We start from the raw sequence: 16,819 nt of genomic DNA on the forward strand, positions 1-16,819 counted from the left end.
CATGAATATTTTGTGTGTTTTATTAGGATCCCCAATGGGGACAGCTAGTCTTACTGGGGTCTGACAAAAAAACGAAAAAGACATTACAGAAAAAATACTTTACAATTTACATGCAAATATTAACATGTAGTGTGCGTTTGCGTCTATCATTTACACATACATGTCAGTATATACACAACAAGTAGGTCACATGGGGGATAGGCGTTGTGTGGCGAGGTGTTGATTTATTAGGTTTGCTGTTCACTTGTGCTATATGAGATGAAAGTGAGTTCCATGCAATCATGGCTCTGTATAATACTGTATGTTTCCTTGAATTTGTTCTTGGGGACTGTGAAAATAACCCTGGTGGCATGTCTGGTGGGGTAAGTGTGTGTGTCAGTGCTGTGTGTAAGTTGGCTATGCAAACTAATTGGAATTTCCAGCACATGAATGTCACTTATGAAAACAAGAAGCGATGCAGTCCTTACTCAACTCTTAGCCTAGAGAGACTGGCATGCATATGTAACAGTACTCTTCTTGCGTTGTGTACAATCAATCATCGACACGAGCTCCAACTTGTAGCACCAGTCATGGAGCTTTATTCTGATAGAAACAGCACAAAATTGCACGTCATGCAATGCACAGCTCACCATCCAACTCTGCACGTGACGCACGCTGGTTTGGTGCTTGTTCACTGGGCAATGTAGTTAACAAAATAATATAACAATTACAATTTACAATATAATATTTTGAACAATGTCCCTGATAGAAACAGCACAAAATTGCACGTCATGCAATGCACAACTCACCATCCAACTCTGCACGTGATGCACTACAAAATATACAACCCCCCCCCCCACCAGACACAGTAAGTTGCTAGCTAGTATTAGCTGGAATTCTCTACAACAAAATGCATAACAAATATGCACCAAAAAATGCTGCATCTTATGTGTGATGTTCGAATAACATTTACAAACAAATTTATATAAATTGTACATTTAAATCATCACTTGGGAGTATAAAAATCACTTTTGGTGTACAGTGCTTTGCAACCAACAACTTACCGCTGGTTTGGTGCTTGTTCACTGGGACGATTCTAATAAAACATCCTCCCTCGTCAGCAAGCTACGCAAACCAGCCAATAAGATGCCATGTTGAGTAGGTGAAGGCAAGACAAAACTAAAACCAAAAACCCATTGGCTTAATAACAATACAGTGACAACGGGGAATCACCAATATAACCCTGTTACACATATTATTGATGTTAGCACTCTGATTACAATGAAGAGCAAAACGTGCCGCTCTGTTCTGTGCCAGCTGCAACTTAACTAGGTCCTACTTTGCAGCACTTGACCATATGACTGGGCAATAATCAAGATAAGATAAAACTACAGCCTGTAGGACTTGCTTTGTGGAGTCTGGCGTCAAAAAAGCAGAGCATCTCTTTATCACGGACAGACCTCTCCCCATCTTTACAACCATTGAATCAATATGTTTTGACCATGACGATTTACAGTCTATGGTAACACTTAATGAATTTAGTCTGCTCAACTTGCTCAACAGCCACACCATTCATTACCAGATTCAGCTGAGGTCTAGAACTAATGCTCTTAGTTTAAGAGATGTTCAGGACCAGTTTATTACTGGCCACCCATTCTAAAACTGCCTACAACTCTTTGTTTAGGGTTGCAGTTATTTCACTATTTGTGGTTGACGCCTATTGGGTTGAATCATCAGCATACATCGACGCTCAGGCTTTGTTTTTAATGCCAGTGGCAGGACATTGGTAAAAAATAAAAAAGAGTAGCTGCCCTGCGATAGACCACACTTTGCATGTTTAACATTAGAGAAACTTCCATTAAATAATACCCTCTCTGTTCTATTAGAGAGCTCTGAATCCACGATATGGCAGAGGTTGAAAAGCCATAACACATACGTTTTTTCAGGTAACAGGTTATGGTCAATCATATCAAAGGCTGCACTGAAATCTAACAGTACAGCTCCCACAATCTTCTTAATATCAATTTCTTTCAATCGATCATCAGTCACTTGTGTCAGTGCAGTAAATGTTGAGTCCCCTTCTCTATACGCATGCTGAAAGTCTATTGTTCATTTGTGTACATAGAAATTTGCTAAGAGCTGGCAGCAAGCTGACACAGTAGGCTGTTAGAACCAGTAAAGGCCACTTTACCGTTCTTGGGTAGCAGAATGACTTTGGCTTCCCTCCAGGCCTGAGGACAAACATTTTCCTCTCGGCGCAGATTAAAAAAATATGACATATAGGTGTGGCTATAGAGTCAGCTACTATTCTCATTGCTTTTCCATCTAAGTGGTCAATGCCAGGAGGTTTATAATTATTGATAGATAACAATCATTTTTCAATAACTTTACAAAATTCAATCTTACAATGCTTTTCTTTCATTATTCGTTTTTTATGCATGAATATGATGGCTCACTGTTTGTTGTTGTCATTTTCTGCCTAAGTTAGTCCATTTTGCCAATGAAGTAATCTGTCACACCTGCTCCAGCAAAATTAAGGCAGTTTATAAACATTACATTCACAACACACTGTGTGCCCTCAGACCCCTACTCCACCACAAATCTACAGTACTAAATCCATGTGTATGTTTATTTATTTTACCTTTATTTAACTAGGCAAGTCAGTTAATAACAAATTCTTATTTTCAATGACGGCCTAGGAACAGTGGGTTAACTGCCTTGTTCATGGACAGATTTTGTAGCTTGTCAGCTTGGGGATTTGATCTTGCAACCTTTTAGGTTACTAGTCCAACGCTTTAACCACTAGGCTATGCTGCCGCCCCTGTGTGTGTGTATAGTGCGTATGTTATTGTGTGTGTGTGTGTGTGTGTGTGTGTGCCTGCCTGTGTGTGTGTGTTGCTTCACAGTCCCAACTGTTCCATAAGGTGTTTTTTAAATCTGTTTTTTTAAATCTAATTTTACTGCTTGCATCAGTTACTTGATGTGGAATAGAGTTCCATGTAGTCATGTCTCTGTGTGCCTCCCATAGTCTGTTCTCTTGTGGGGTATGCATGGGTGTCCGAGCTGTGTGCCAGTAGTTTAGACAGACAGCTCTGTGCAGTCACCATGTCAATACCTCTCATAAATACAAGTAGTGATGAAGTCGGTCTCTCCTCCACTTTGAGCCAGGAGAGATTGACATGCATATGATTAATATTAGTTCTCTGTGTACATCCAAGGGCCAGCCGTGCTGCCCTGTTCTGAGCCAATTACAATTTTCCTAAGTCCTTTTTTTGTGGCATCTGACCACACGACTGAACAGCAGTCAAGGTGTGACAAAACTAAGGCCTGTAGGACCTGTCTTGTTGAAAGTGTTGTTAAGAAGGAAGAGCAGCACCTTATTGTGGACATACTTCTCCCCGTCTTAACTACTGTTGTATCAATATGTTTTGACCATGACAGTTTACAATCTAGGTGTCATGCCCTGACCTTAGAGAGACGTTTTATTTCTCTGTTTGGTTAGGTCAGGGTGTGATGTGGGGTGGGCATTCTATGTTTTGTATTTCTTTGCTATTGGCCGGGTGTGGTGGCACACCGGGAGATTGGCGAAGTCAGGGTTCAGACCTGACTCCGGTCAAGCACCGTGTTATCCGGTTCTGCGCACCATGCCTTCAATGCGCATCCACAGCCCGGGGGGCTCTGTGCAAGCTCCCCGCAGTTGCCGTGCTAGAGTGGGCATTCAGCCAGGACGGATTGTGCCGGCTCAGCGCTCCTGGCCTCTGGTGCGTCACTTCGGTCCAGGATATCCTGCGCCAGCTCTACGCACGGTATGCCCAGTTCGCCAGCACAACCCAGTGTGGCCTGTTCCAGCTCCCCGCACTTGCCGTGCTACAGGGGGGATTCAGCCAGGACTCGTTGTGCCAGCTCTATGCTCCAGACCTCCAGTGCGCCTCCACGGCCCAGCATATCCTGCGCCGGCTCTACTCACTATGCCTCCAGTGCGCCTTCAGAGCCCAGTGCATCCCGTGCCAGCTCTCCACACTCACCGAGCTAAAGTGGGTATCCAGCCAGGATTGTTGTGGCAGCTCCCCGCACCAGGCTTCCAGTACGTCTCCTCAGTCCGGTGAGACCTGTTCCGGCTCCACGTACGAAGCCTCCAGTGATGATCCATGGTCCGAAGCCTCCAGTGATGATCCATGGCACAAAGCCTCCAGGGATAATCCATGGCCTGGAGCCTTCAGTGATAATCCATGGCACAAAGCCTCCAGTGATGATCCAGGGCCCGGAGCCTGTAGTGGTAATCCATGGCACGAAGCCTCCAGTGATGATCCGTGGCCCGGAGCCTGTAGTGGTAATCCATGGCACGAAGCCTCCAGTGTTGATCCATGGAAAGGAGCCAGCAGTGAGGGTCCCCAGTCCGGAGGCTGTAGCGAGGGTCCGGAGCCTCCGGCGACGGTCCGCAGTCCGGAGTCTTTGGCGACGAGCTGCAGTCCGGAGCCTCCGGCGGGGGTTCCCAGTCCAGAGCCTCTGGCGGTGGCTCCCAGTTCAGAGCCTCCGGTGATGATCCACGGTCCGGTTCCTCCAGCGATGATCCATGGTCCAATTACTCCGGCAACGATTCACGGTCCGGAGTCTCCGGCGACAATCCACAGTCGGTTCCACAGAAGCGGAGGGATCAGCGTAGGGAGCGGAGGCTACGTCCCGAACCGGAGCCGCCACCGAGAGTAGATGCCCACCCGGACCCTCCCCTATAGGTTCAGGTTTGCGGCCGGAGCAACACAACGACAACAGCCATCATCGAAGCATGCAGAGCAAGGGGAACAACTACTAGAAGGCAAGGGGAACAACTACTAGAAGGCTCAGAGCTAGTGACGTTTGAAACGCTATTAGCGCGCGCTAACTTGCTAGCCATTTCACTTCGGTTACACCAGCCTCATCTCGGGAGTTGATAGGCTTGAAGTCATAAACAGCGCAATGTTTGACGCACAACGAAGAGCTGCTGGCAAAACGCACGAAAGTGCTGTTTGAATGAATGTTCACACGCCTGCTTCTGCCTACCACCACTCAGTCAGATACTTAGATACTTGTATGCTTGTATGCTCAGTCAGATTATATGCAACATAGGACACGTTAGATAATATCTTGTAATATCATCAACCATGTGTAGTTAACTAGTGATTATGATTGATTGTTTCCTATAAGATACGTTTAATGCTAGCTAGCAACTCACCTTGGCTTACTACATTCGCGTAACAGGCAGTCTCCTTGTGGAGTGCAATGAGAGAGAGGCAGGTCGTTATTGCGTTGGACTAGTTAACTGTAAGTTTGCAAGAATGGATCCCCCTAGCTGACAAGGTGAAAATCTGTCGTTCTGCCCCTGAACAAGGCAGTTAACCCACCGTTCCTAGGCCGTGATTGAAAATAAGAATGTGTTCTTAACTGACTTAGTTAAATAAAGGTCTAAAAAAATTTATGTAAATAAATAAATCGGCAAATCGGCGCCCAAAAATACCCATTTCCGATTGTTATGAAAACTTGAAATCGGCCCTAATTAATCAGCCATTCCGATTAATCGGTCGACCTCTACACTGTATACAGTACCTTGTAAGCGTTTGTATCTGTCATGTGTGAATGTTGCTGTTTATATGTTTACTACAGTGTATATCTTTATCTTATCTGACTTGCCACAACTGAAGTTCCTTCGGTAAAAATTAAGTAATTCAATCCAATACCTGTGTTTACACAGCACATTCAAGATAGGAAGCTATATTGAATCCAGATATGCCTCTCTTGGCTGGGTTCCATATCCAGATCTTGATCTGCTGAAAATGTCACATGTGCTTCTGCAACGCCCTCTACTGCTCATCCTGTGTCTCCGTGACCTGCCACCACTCGCCCAGTATTCTCTCCCTCTCCCTCTCTCTCTGTGTGTGTGTGTGATTGTGTGCGCGGAGACAGGTGTGCTGGAGTCAGAACAGATCCCCCACCAGCTGCAACGTGTTCCATAATCAAGACCTCTACAAATACTCAGCCCTGCCACTTCCACGCAACCGGATCATAATCCCTGCTCAGTCAGTCCATGTTCTAGCCGTTTGTTACTGTTCAGATCCTGCTATCCTGTTTTCCTTGCCTGATGCTGTTTTCCTCTCCGCTACAGTTCTGCCCGCTCTGACTCTGGTCCCTGTCTCCTGTCCCAAGTCTCGTCATCGTGCTCCTCTGTCCTGGATTCCCCACTCTACTACCCGCTTGAATTCCCCTCCGGACCTTCTTACCCTGTCTCAACCCCTCTCGCTCCAGCCTCAGCCTCCACACCTGGTTTCCAGCAGCCCGCCCAAGATTCCCCTGACTTCATTCCATCTCCCCCCTGGGGTTCAGTAAATACCTTGGTTACTTCATCCCAGTCTCCTCATCTGAGTCAGCTCTTGGGTTCCCCTGTTCCACCCCACGTAACAGAAAATAAGGACGATTTCTGATGCATTTCTGAGTTTTCAGCACGTGCTCAATAATTTGACAATTATGAAATTTTGGATTCCCTCCGATATCATACATAAAATCATTTGGTGGCTGGACATTTCGAAGTCAGATTTAGCACATTTTCAATCAGACTGTTAAGGCTGTGTAAGGGAGGTGAAGTCAGGTGCAGGAGAGCAGAGTAGAGTAAACAGGCGCAACTTTTATTCTGTTCAACAATAGGCACAAAAATGACATAAGTGCCCAAAAACACGGAACATAAACTATAAAAGTATCGCGCGTAAACATACACCGTTAACAATGAACAATTACACACAAAGACATGATGGGGAACAGAGGACTAAATAAATGTAGATTGATTGGGGAATGAAAACCAGTATGGAACAAGACAAAACAAATGGACATATGAAAAATGGAGCGGCGATGGCTAGAAAGCTGGTGACGTGGATCGCCGAACGCCACCCGAACAAGGAGAGGAGTCGACTTCGGCGGAAGTCATGACACAGACCTACAAGATTGAACTTTAAAATATACAGTACCAGTCAAAAGTTTGGATACACCTACTCATTCAAGGGTTTGTCTTTATTTTTACTATTTTCTACATGGTAGAATAATAGTGAAGACATCAAAACTATGAAATAACACACATGGAGTCATGTAGTGACCAAAAAAGTGTTATAAAATAATTATATATTTTATATCTGAGGTTCTTCAAAGTAGCCACTCTTTGCCTTGATGACAGCTTTGCACCTAAGCGGGTATCAGGTGCGTGTCTTGAATGTATCTCACCCCAAATATCTCCCTGGTAGCAGGAAGATTTTGTAGGTCCGGATTGGATGCATGTAGAAACTGTCCCATTACGGAGAATCTGGAGAATCTGCGTATCTGGAGCATGTCTATTCCATATAAGGTATTGAATAAAAGGTTAGATATCTGTAAATATATAGATAAAGATATCCCTTGATATTGACTCTTTTCACCCAGTGAGTATTACTCGCGGGCCGCTAACAACCTTTTAGGCCTACACCTTGTACAGTGTTCTAGCTAACAACCTGGTAACTTACACTCAATAGAAAAATGGTGCTTTTACACAACATACAAACCTAATATTCCTTTGTAATTTCAATAACAGGTATTTGTATCAACATTAGGTTTTTGTAATAACCAAATGTCTTAACATATTAATATCTAGGCCACGTGCTTCAGAAGTAGCTGGAATTCATATAGGCTATAAAGTATCTCAATCAATTTTTCTCCTGAATTTTATATTATGCTCCTAACCTTTCTAAGTTGGATGCATTAGTACTTAAGGATTTATTTTTATTTGGAGCCCTGCCTATAATTTTATTTTACCTTTATTTAACTAGGCAAGTCAGTTAAGAACAAATTCTTATTTTCAATGAAAGCCTAGGAACAGTGGGTTAACTGCCTGTTCAGGGGCAGAACGACAGATTTGTACCTTGTCAGCTCAGGGATTTGAACTTGCAACCTTTCGGTTACTAGTCCAACACTCTAACCACTAGGCTACCCTGCCGTGACATGAAACCAAATATGGAGATGATATGGCCATTAAAGACATACATGATCCCATCCCTTTATCACTTCCATTGACTGCTAGCTTGTGGTGGCTAAAGTTAGCCGAAGTTTGTAGTGGCTGTTTAATTAAAGAAAACCGAACCAGAGCTACACTGAGTGTACAAAACATTAAGGACACCTGCTCTTTCCATGACCTAGAACGACCAGGTGAATCCAGCTGAAAGCTATGATCTCTTATTGATGTCACTTGTTAAACCACTTCAATCAGTGTAGATGAAGGGGAGGAGACATGTTAAAGAATGATTTTTAAGCCTTGAGACAATTGAGACGTGGATTGTGTAAGTGTGTCATTCAGAGGGTTAATGGGCAAGTCACAAGATTTAAGTGCCTTTGAGCGGGGTATGGTAATAGGTGCCACGCACACCGGTTTGTGTCAAGAAATGCAATGCTGCTGGGATTTTCATGCTCAACAGTTTCCTGTGTATATCAAGAATGGTCCACCACCCAAAGGACATCCAGCCAACTTGATACAACTGTGGGAAAGCATTAGAGTCAACACGGGCCGTTATCCTTGTAGAACGCTTGCGACACCTTGTAGAGTCCATGCCCCAATGAATTGAGGCTGTACAACTCAATATTAGGAAGGTGTCCTTAATGTTTTGTACACTCAGTATATAGCTACTTTTCAGATTGTTTTTAATTAAATAGCTTTCTGATCTTCCAAGACTGAGGAAACAAAGCAGCCAAAGGTTATGGAAGTTATACATGACGTAATAGAGAGCTGAGATGAGAGGCACTTGGCGCCTGAGGCCCTCGGTTGTCTGAGAAGGCAGGTCTAAACACGTACACCTACAGTGTCTCAGAAAGTATTCACACCTTTGCTTTTCCACATTTTGTTGGGTTACAACCTGAATTTAAAATGGCGCCGGAAGAAATGCAGCAGTTTTATGGGCACCCAATGAGAACTTCAAGGTCCTTGGTGTCCACATCAACAACAAACTAGAATGGTCCAAACACACCAAGACAGTTGTCAATAGGGCACGACAAAGCCTATTCCCCCTCAGGAAACTAAAAAGATTTGGCATGGGGTCTGAGATCCTCAAAAGGTTCTACAGCTGCAACATCGAGAGCATCCTGCCTGGTTGCATCACTGCCGGGTACGGCAATTGCTCGGCCTCTGACCGCAAGGTACTACAGAGGGTAGTGCGTATGGCCCAGTACATCTGCGGCTAAGCTGCCTGCCATCCAGGACCTCTACACCAGGCAGTGTCAGAGGAAGGCCCTAAAAATTGTCAAGGACCCCAGCCACCCCAGTCATAGACTGTTCTCTCTACTACCGCATGGCAAGCGGTACCGGAGTGCCAAGTCTAGGACAAAAAGGCTTCTCAACAGTTTTTACCCCCAAGCCATAAGACCCCTGAACAGGTAATCAAATGGCTACCTGGACTATGTGTTCCCCCGAAGCCCTTGTTTTTATTACATTTCATAGTTTTGATGTCTTCACTATTATTATACAATGTAGAAAATAGTAAAAAATAAGGAAAAACCCTTGAATGAGTAGGTGTCCAAACTTGAGACTGGTACCGTATGCAAATGAGATATTTCTGTATTACATTTTCAGTACATTTACAAACATTTCTATGTTGTCATTACGGGGTATTGTGTGTAGACGGGTGAGAAACAAAATCAATTGAATCCATTTGTAATTCAGACTGTAACACAACAAAATGTGGCACAAGTAATGGTGTATGAATACTTTCTGAAGGTACTATAACTACACCGATATGGCTGCATTCTCCCCCTCTTAGTCAAACATGGTGGAATATGGACCGTTTTTACACACAAACTCACCACCCTAAAATGTTTTTTTATCAGGCATGATACAACATGTCCAAATAATGTTCTATGTACATGTTAATTTAGTGCTTACACATTACATGGTAGGGATTTTACAGATGTTAGGAGAAAGGAGAACAAAAATAAATAAACAGGTTCAACAATTTTTTTTGTAGAATCCAGTGAGAATATCCCGTATGTCATACATGATTTATTACCTCTTAATGTGTGAGTTATTGACTACTATTGACGTCAATAATTGAACAGGACGGTAGTAATGGCAGAGTTATTCCCAAATTAACATAAAATACAAGCTTCGCTTGTACTGCCATAGAAAGACACTTTATGGTGCTCAGGTTGTCATAATAATGTAAACATTGAGTTGGGTAAACATTTCAAGCAAATTGCATGGTACAACTCTGTCATTCATGTAGCATTCATATTGTGGTGCAATATTACACACAAAATACCCAATTAAAACTATACAATTACAATAGCTCTCCTACCATTATGTACCAGTAAAGTGAATGAAACGCTTCAAAGGCATGTCAAAGAGAGGTAGAGGAGACTTTGTCAAATCAAAGTGTTTGTTATGACAGGGACATTGCATCAGCTAGTGTTCATGACCATTCACGAACTGTGGGTTCCAGCAGACAAGAAGCCCTACTGTTTCACCACTTCTGCAATGGTTGCATTCTTTGGTAAATCACTGCTGTGTCACTGGTAATAACTATCTGAATGGTGCTCTGTGTATATGTCAGTGCTTTGGGGGAAATGCAGGCAACAACGCTTCTTCTCAGTCTGTGAGTTAAATCTACTGCATTTACTACATGCCATTTATAAAGGTAAAACAAATAGGATATACTATAATTCATACTCTGCCATTGTCTGCCCCTCTCTCAGCCCATCTCTATGCCGTGCTCCAGCTCCATGACTGGTCTTTTCTCAGGGCTGTAGTCTCGGTCATCACGCTCCACATACCTCTGCAGAGTGCTGTAGCACTGCTCACTCTTGGAGAAGGTGTAGAGGGCTGAGATCTCCTCCCAGGCCTTGTGGTTGGGGAATGGGAATATCTCCGGGTCACGGTTCTCAAAGAAGCTCTTTAGGTTCCTCTCGGCCAGCTTGGATGCATACTCCATAGCGAATGTGTCAAACTGCTCCTTCTCCTTTTCTACGTAGCGCTTCCAGAAGGTGAGCTGCAGGTAGCTGACCTTTGAGCGGCAGTTTGTGTAGCAGGTCCCGAGGAGCCCTAGAACGGCTGAAATGATGATAATACACCAGCCCAGTATCTAGGGATGTACAGACATGAACCAAAACTTACGCTCACATAAAATGAATAAACAATGCCAACAATGATAATTGTTAACAACAAACATATTCAATACTGTTGCTTTACTGTCAATTGAATTACAAACAGTCAAATAAATCAACGAATTACACCTTCATTTTGGTCTGACTCGTACCAGCATTTGCAGCTGTATCAATGACCCATTGACAGTGAAAAATATGACATTCCACCATACAAAAGTCACAAACAGGGTCTGACTGCTGCTTGCACTCACCTGTGACTGAGCGCGGAACATGAGCAACAGTTCCATGTTCTCGTCGCTGGGTAGCTTGGACTTGCTGCAGGGCACGCGGGCCAACTCCTCCCGGCACATCAAGGTCTTGTTTTTACAGAACAGATCCACCACCAGGTTATCATCCAGCCCGCTGACGGCACACTCGTAGAAGGTCCCGTTCAACAGTGCCACACACAGCCACATGATAGGGGCCACACAGGCACCGGAGAAGATTTTGACAAACACTTTGAGGCAGCCGAAACAGTTGCCCCTGGGGCATAGCTTAATGGGGTTTAGGCAACAGCCAGTATAGAGGCGCCACAGCCTGCTGCTGAAGAAAAGACCCAGCACCAGAAGCACCAGGCCCGGGCCCAACAGGAAGGTCAGGCCGTATGCAAAGTTCTGGTCGTGGTTGCAGGGGCACTGGAATGAGACCATGGAGAAGATTCGCTCTCCCCCGATGGTCAGGATAGCCATGAAGCTGTAGCCAATAGTGGCCTTCTGGTTCATGAAAAAGCGCAGGACGGTCTGGAAGTTATCCATGTTGTCGCTGAGGGGTTTGTCACGCACGCTCCGCAAAAAACAAAATAATGCAAAGAGAATGGAGAATTAGAAGACAGCGGTGAAATAGTTTAGACGCAAACGGTTGCGTCTCCCAACACTCACTCCACTCCCTGTGCTGTTTGAGGCGGAGACAAAACACACTGAAGTTCTTCTGAGCCTATTTCTGCCCCTCCCTTTCCCTCCTTCCTGTTCTTTCTCTTTCACTCTTCCTCCTCACCAACTCCTCCCTCTTCTCCTCACTGTATCTCTGTTCCCCACCCACTTAATCCAGTGAGGTTGTCTGCATTCTCCAACTCTCAAACCCCACCCTGATATGTATTTCTTCCTTCTAAATGTCCTTCTCTGTCACTCCCCCTCCTTTCCTATGCGTAGGTAATAAAATAGCAGTGACTGAACTGGCTGAGATCCTGCAGATCTGTTTTTGAACTTCAGACCATGCAGCTGCCGTTGTCCTCTCAAAGTGACGCCATATGACAAGTAGCCACTGGGTCATGCAGTCTGTCAAAAAAACAAACATTAACTTCACTTTAACCAGATTTATTTCGATAGTTATTTGAGCAGCACAGTGATTTCAGCAACACAATTTATTATCTGTATTAAATTCACATACAGCTTGAGCCAGATACAACATTATACAGTATATGAAATCACCCTTTGCTCTCTCTCTCGCCCTCTCTTTCGTTTTCCCTTTCTCTTACATGCACAAACACGCACACACATAAACACACACACACACAAAGCAAGGTGGTATTTCGGCACGAAGGCTGCACTGCATTCATTAGCAGTTGCAAAATGAAATGGAAATCAACAGTAATGTTAATACTGAGCTATGGAACCTAACGCAGATGCAATATCATGCATACCCAAAAATATAACACAGAGCACAGTTTTATAGACAATCATATAGCTAGCTAGACATTACATTAGACTTGCATAAGACCTACCATTTTTTCAGAAAAAGGAGAAATGGGCAGATCAAACACGTGTTCTGAGTTAGTGGTTGGGAAACAGAAGAGTTTCCTCTCCCATTTCCTATAGAAGGCTGTGATGAGTTTCTATGCTCTATAATTCCCACAGGATGAAGCTATAATATCCTCACCCTAAAAGGCTCTGAGTGCATTGATTTCTCCCACAGAGACGCTTGTAACAGGGCTGGACTAGCCACATCAGGTACTTAATGTACTAAATCAAAATGTATCTTGTCACAAAATTTAAAAAAAATACCCTAATGACCAATTTATCAATGTATATGTTAGTCTTCAGAGCTTTGTGGACCCGTTACCTCAAATTCATTTGCATTGGTGTCAGAAATGAGATAGACAATCATATAGCTAGCTAGACATTTACATTAGACTTGCATAAGACCTACCATTTTTTCAGAAAAAGGAGAAATGGGCAGATCAAACACGTGTTCTGAGTCAGTGGTTGGGAAACAGAAGAGTTTCCTGGGGCGGCAGGGTAGCCTAGTGGTTAGAGCTTTGGACTAGTAACTGAAAGGTTGCAAGTTCAAATCCCTTAGCTGACAAGGTACAAATCTGTTGTTCTGCCCCTGAACAGGCAGTTAACCCACTGTCATTGAAAATAAGAATTTGTTCTTAACTGACTTGCCTAGTTAAATAAAGGTATAAAATAAAATAAAAAGATACTGTGAGCGTGACGTAATCAGAGGTGGAGGTGAAAAGGTGTTTGAAAGAAAGTCGAGGCACAGGACTCGCTTCCCGAATGACAGTGAGTGGAGTGATATTGTGGCAATAACATAGCAAAAAGTCAAGTTTACTTTCCCCTTTTGGACCAAATTGCTGCATTATCCTCATACTTAAAGTGAATACTTTCATGATCCTCCACTCATCCAACAACAACTCCCATTGCCCTCACGCGATAGTACCATAAGACTTCTGATACCGATGCAGCACATTTAAGCTTTACACAGAGATACGGATCTAACCAAGTTATTATTCAATTCAGAGCTGATGTTCATCGCAGTTCACTTGTGGCAATGGTCGGTCTACAGTGCAATAATATAAATAACAATAACGCAGACATACGTTGGAGACCAAGCTTGTAAGGTCCAACTAAATATTCTTGTGGGTTACCGTCATAAAGATGCTACATATACACTGGCAACAGGGTTTTACTTGAAAGTATTTTGCAGTGCACTAGCTAACAGGAAGTAAATACGCTCCTTATTTTTTAGTCAGTTAAGAACAAATTTGTATTTACAATGACGGCATAGGAACAGTGGATTCAGTGGATTCTGCCCCTTGTTCAGGGGCAGAACGACAGATTTTGACCTTGGCAGCTCGGGGAATCAATCTAGCAACCTTTCAGTTACTGGCCCAACACTCTAACCACTAGGCTACCTGCCGCCCCATTTCATAGAACCAGACTATGATTTTCCTGTTTAATACCACAGACCACCTGTATGTAGGTCAAGTCTGAGGAGCATAAAAATACTAAAGAGAAAAGAAAAGTAGAAGAGAAAGAAAGTATGATCAACTATTTAAAAAAAATATTTAAAAAAAATCCCTTCTGAGCATAGAATTTCAAATAAAAAGCTGCAAGCAGCACTCGTGGTACAGTGAGTGGACTTTCAAGTAACAATCTAAAATTGGGAAGTATTGTTATACAAGTGAAGACCTGAGAGTGGTTAATCAGATGTAATTGGTCTTTCTACTGAAAAATCCCCTGATGCACAGCAATAATGATGATGATGATGACGAAGATTAGAACGCTGACAATAATCCTCTATAATGAGTCATGACTTTGATGATAAAAATAAGGATGCTTACAGATAGGGTCATGATAGTGATGCTGTTCCTATGATCATATGCATGCCCATTCACAGCATCATCTTGCCCTCATCCACAAAGGCGAGCACGGCTGGATTAGCAGTGTATGGACCGTCTGACCTGACAGATGACATCCTGTGGGCCCTGGCCTCTGCTGGGTCGTGGCACATCTCCACGTACTTGTGCAGGATGCTGTAGTAGTGGTCTCTGGTGCTGAACCTGTAGAGGGACGAGATCTTCTCCCAGGCCTGGTTAGGTGGGGTCGTGACAGGCTCTGGAGGCGTCTGCTGGAAGAAGCTCTTCAGGTTCCTCTCTGCAAGCGTTTCGGCGTGATCTGCCGTGTAGCTTTCCAGCAGGTCGCTCTCCCGCTGGGCATAGACCCTCCAGAACTTCAGCTGCAGGTAGCTGACTGGGGAGTTACACCGGGCAACACAGGTCAGCAGGAGGTTAAAGACCATGATGGAGGCAATCAGTAGCCAACCCAGGACCTAAAATCAAAACCAATACATTCAACACAATATTCAACTATCTTGCTTAACCCCTTACCTGGAATTCCTGAGTTAATGTCACAGTTATAATACAGTATACTGTACTACTCAAACTCAAACCATATCTATAAAAATAGCAGGTAGCAGGAGAATGTATTAGGGAAGCATACTGTATATGGAACGGTAGATTCATTTCAGAGGTGTGTGTTGGTCAGCAATTCCTCCATCACCTCTTCACATAGGAAGCAGTATTTCCGGTAGGATTTTTTTCAGCAGTGGTGGCAATCTCCGACCATACATTTTAGAGGCCCTCCTCTTGGCCACAGAGAAAGAATGTAGCTGTTTTAAAGCTTATTTCTTGCAATTCTACACATTTTGTAATGGAGCCATGTTCTTATGCTATCTGAGTGACTCCAACATTCTATCAAAATCAATGGGGGCTGCCTTATCTTTTCTACATACTTTATATCTCGTTTTAAACTTTTAAATTGACACTGAAAACGTTTTGGCAGCTGCTGCCTGTCACTGCTAAATTCATATAGGGGAAACACGGGGAAGTTTTGTACATTAATGACAACAAGTCATACAGGAACTAAGTCAGGCGGAAGAATAACTGCTATTTTATAACAATGGAAGTAGACTATGCTTTGAGGCACTTCTGCTTTGGGGCATTTTAATGTTGGCATTTCCAAATGAAATGCGATGCAACAAACGCCTTCAAAGCAAAAATGTGTACTTCATAATGTCCGTTTTAAATATATTACACCTCCCTTAGCTGTCAGAACACATCCAGTGGTGTCATTTAACGTTAGCAGAAATCTGGCCGTCGACAAAAACAAGGATAGCCCACTAAAACATATTGAAGCGAGTAAAATGGGGCAAAGAAGATATGATACAAATAGATAATTCAAACCATAACTTGGTTCTATTAGTGTGAATATTATCTCACCTGCGACTCAGCGCGGATGGTTGCCAGCACATCATTGCTGTCGGATTGGGGCACGTGGGTTGCTCTCCCGCATGGGAATTTATAAAGTTCATCCTGGCACTGCGGACTCTTTCCATCGCAAAGGTGGTTTGTGAAAACCGTTACATTGACGCCAGTCATGGCGCATTCAAAGTAATTGCCATTGAGCAAAGCGACTGCAATCCAACTGACAGGTGCAACTGCTGCTGTCGTGGTGATCTGAAAGAAGACCACCCCACTGGCGCAAACATATTTAAAATTACAAAATTTGGATTTGCGTAAACACAAACCTGTAAACAATTTCCATGTTTTATTGCTCATGATGTAACCTAACACCAACAGTGCCAGAGCAGGCACTAAGAGAAACACCATGCCGTAGGAAAAGTTCCAGCCGCTGCAAGGACATTTGAACACCACTGACGAAAATATCTGTTCCCCGCCTGCAGTTAACAACGCAACTAAACCAAACCCGAGACTAGTCTGCTGTTTCTGAAAAATGTTAAGAACAGTTTTGAACTTATCCATCATTCCAGGCGCACAGGACTCACAGGCACTTCTGCTGATAGCAAGTCATGGGAGCATATAAATTGACGTGACAGCTATACTTTCAGTTGTCCTGTCCTCTCCGGCGCGCCTCCAACTCAGGAT

At 43.6% G+C, this 16,819-nt stretch overlaps 2 protein-coding genes across 2 annotated transcripts; both read right to left on the reverse strand.

The window, feature by feature from the left end:
- Positions 1–6,611: 6,611 nt before the first annotated feature.
- On the reverse strand, positions 6,612–12,323 carry LOC109902222 (calcium homeostasis modulator protein 5-like). The gene is made up of 2 exons (XM_020498391.2): positions 11,364–12,323; positions 6,612–11,090 (listed from the first exon to the last, which is right to left on the reverse strand). The coding sequence occupies exons 1-2, from the start codon at positions 11,904–11,906 to the stop codon at positions 10,701–10,703; spliced, it is 933 nt and encodes a 310-aa protein (XP_020353980.1). The 5' UTR covers positions 11,907–12,323; the 3' UTR covers positions 6,612–10,700.
- Positions 12,324–12,448: 125 nt separating this feature from the next.
- LOC109901508 (calcium homeostasis modulator protein 6) lies at positions 12,449–16,819 on the reverse strand. Its single transcript, XM_020497504.2, has 2 exons — positions 16,154–16,819; positions 12,449–15,204 (listed from the first exon to the last, which is right to left on the reverse strand). Exons 1-2 carry the CDS (start codon positions 16,697–16,699, stop codon positions 14,767–14,769), a joined length of 984 nt encoding a protein of 327 aa, XP_020353093.1. The 5' UTR covers positions 16,700–16,819; the 3' UTR covers positions 12,449–14,766.

Source organism: Oncorhynchus kisutch, linkage group LG13, assembly GCF_002021735.2.
Source record: "Oncorhynchus kisutch isolate 150728-3 linkage group LG13, Okis_V2, whole genome shotgun sequence".
Lineage (NCBI taxonomy): Eukaryota > Metazoa > Chordata > Actinopteri > Salmoniformes > Salmonidae > Oncorhynchus > Oncorhynchus kisutch.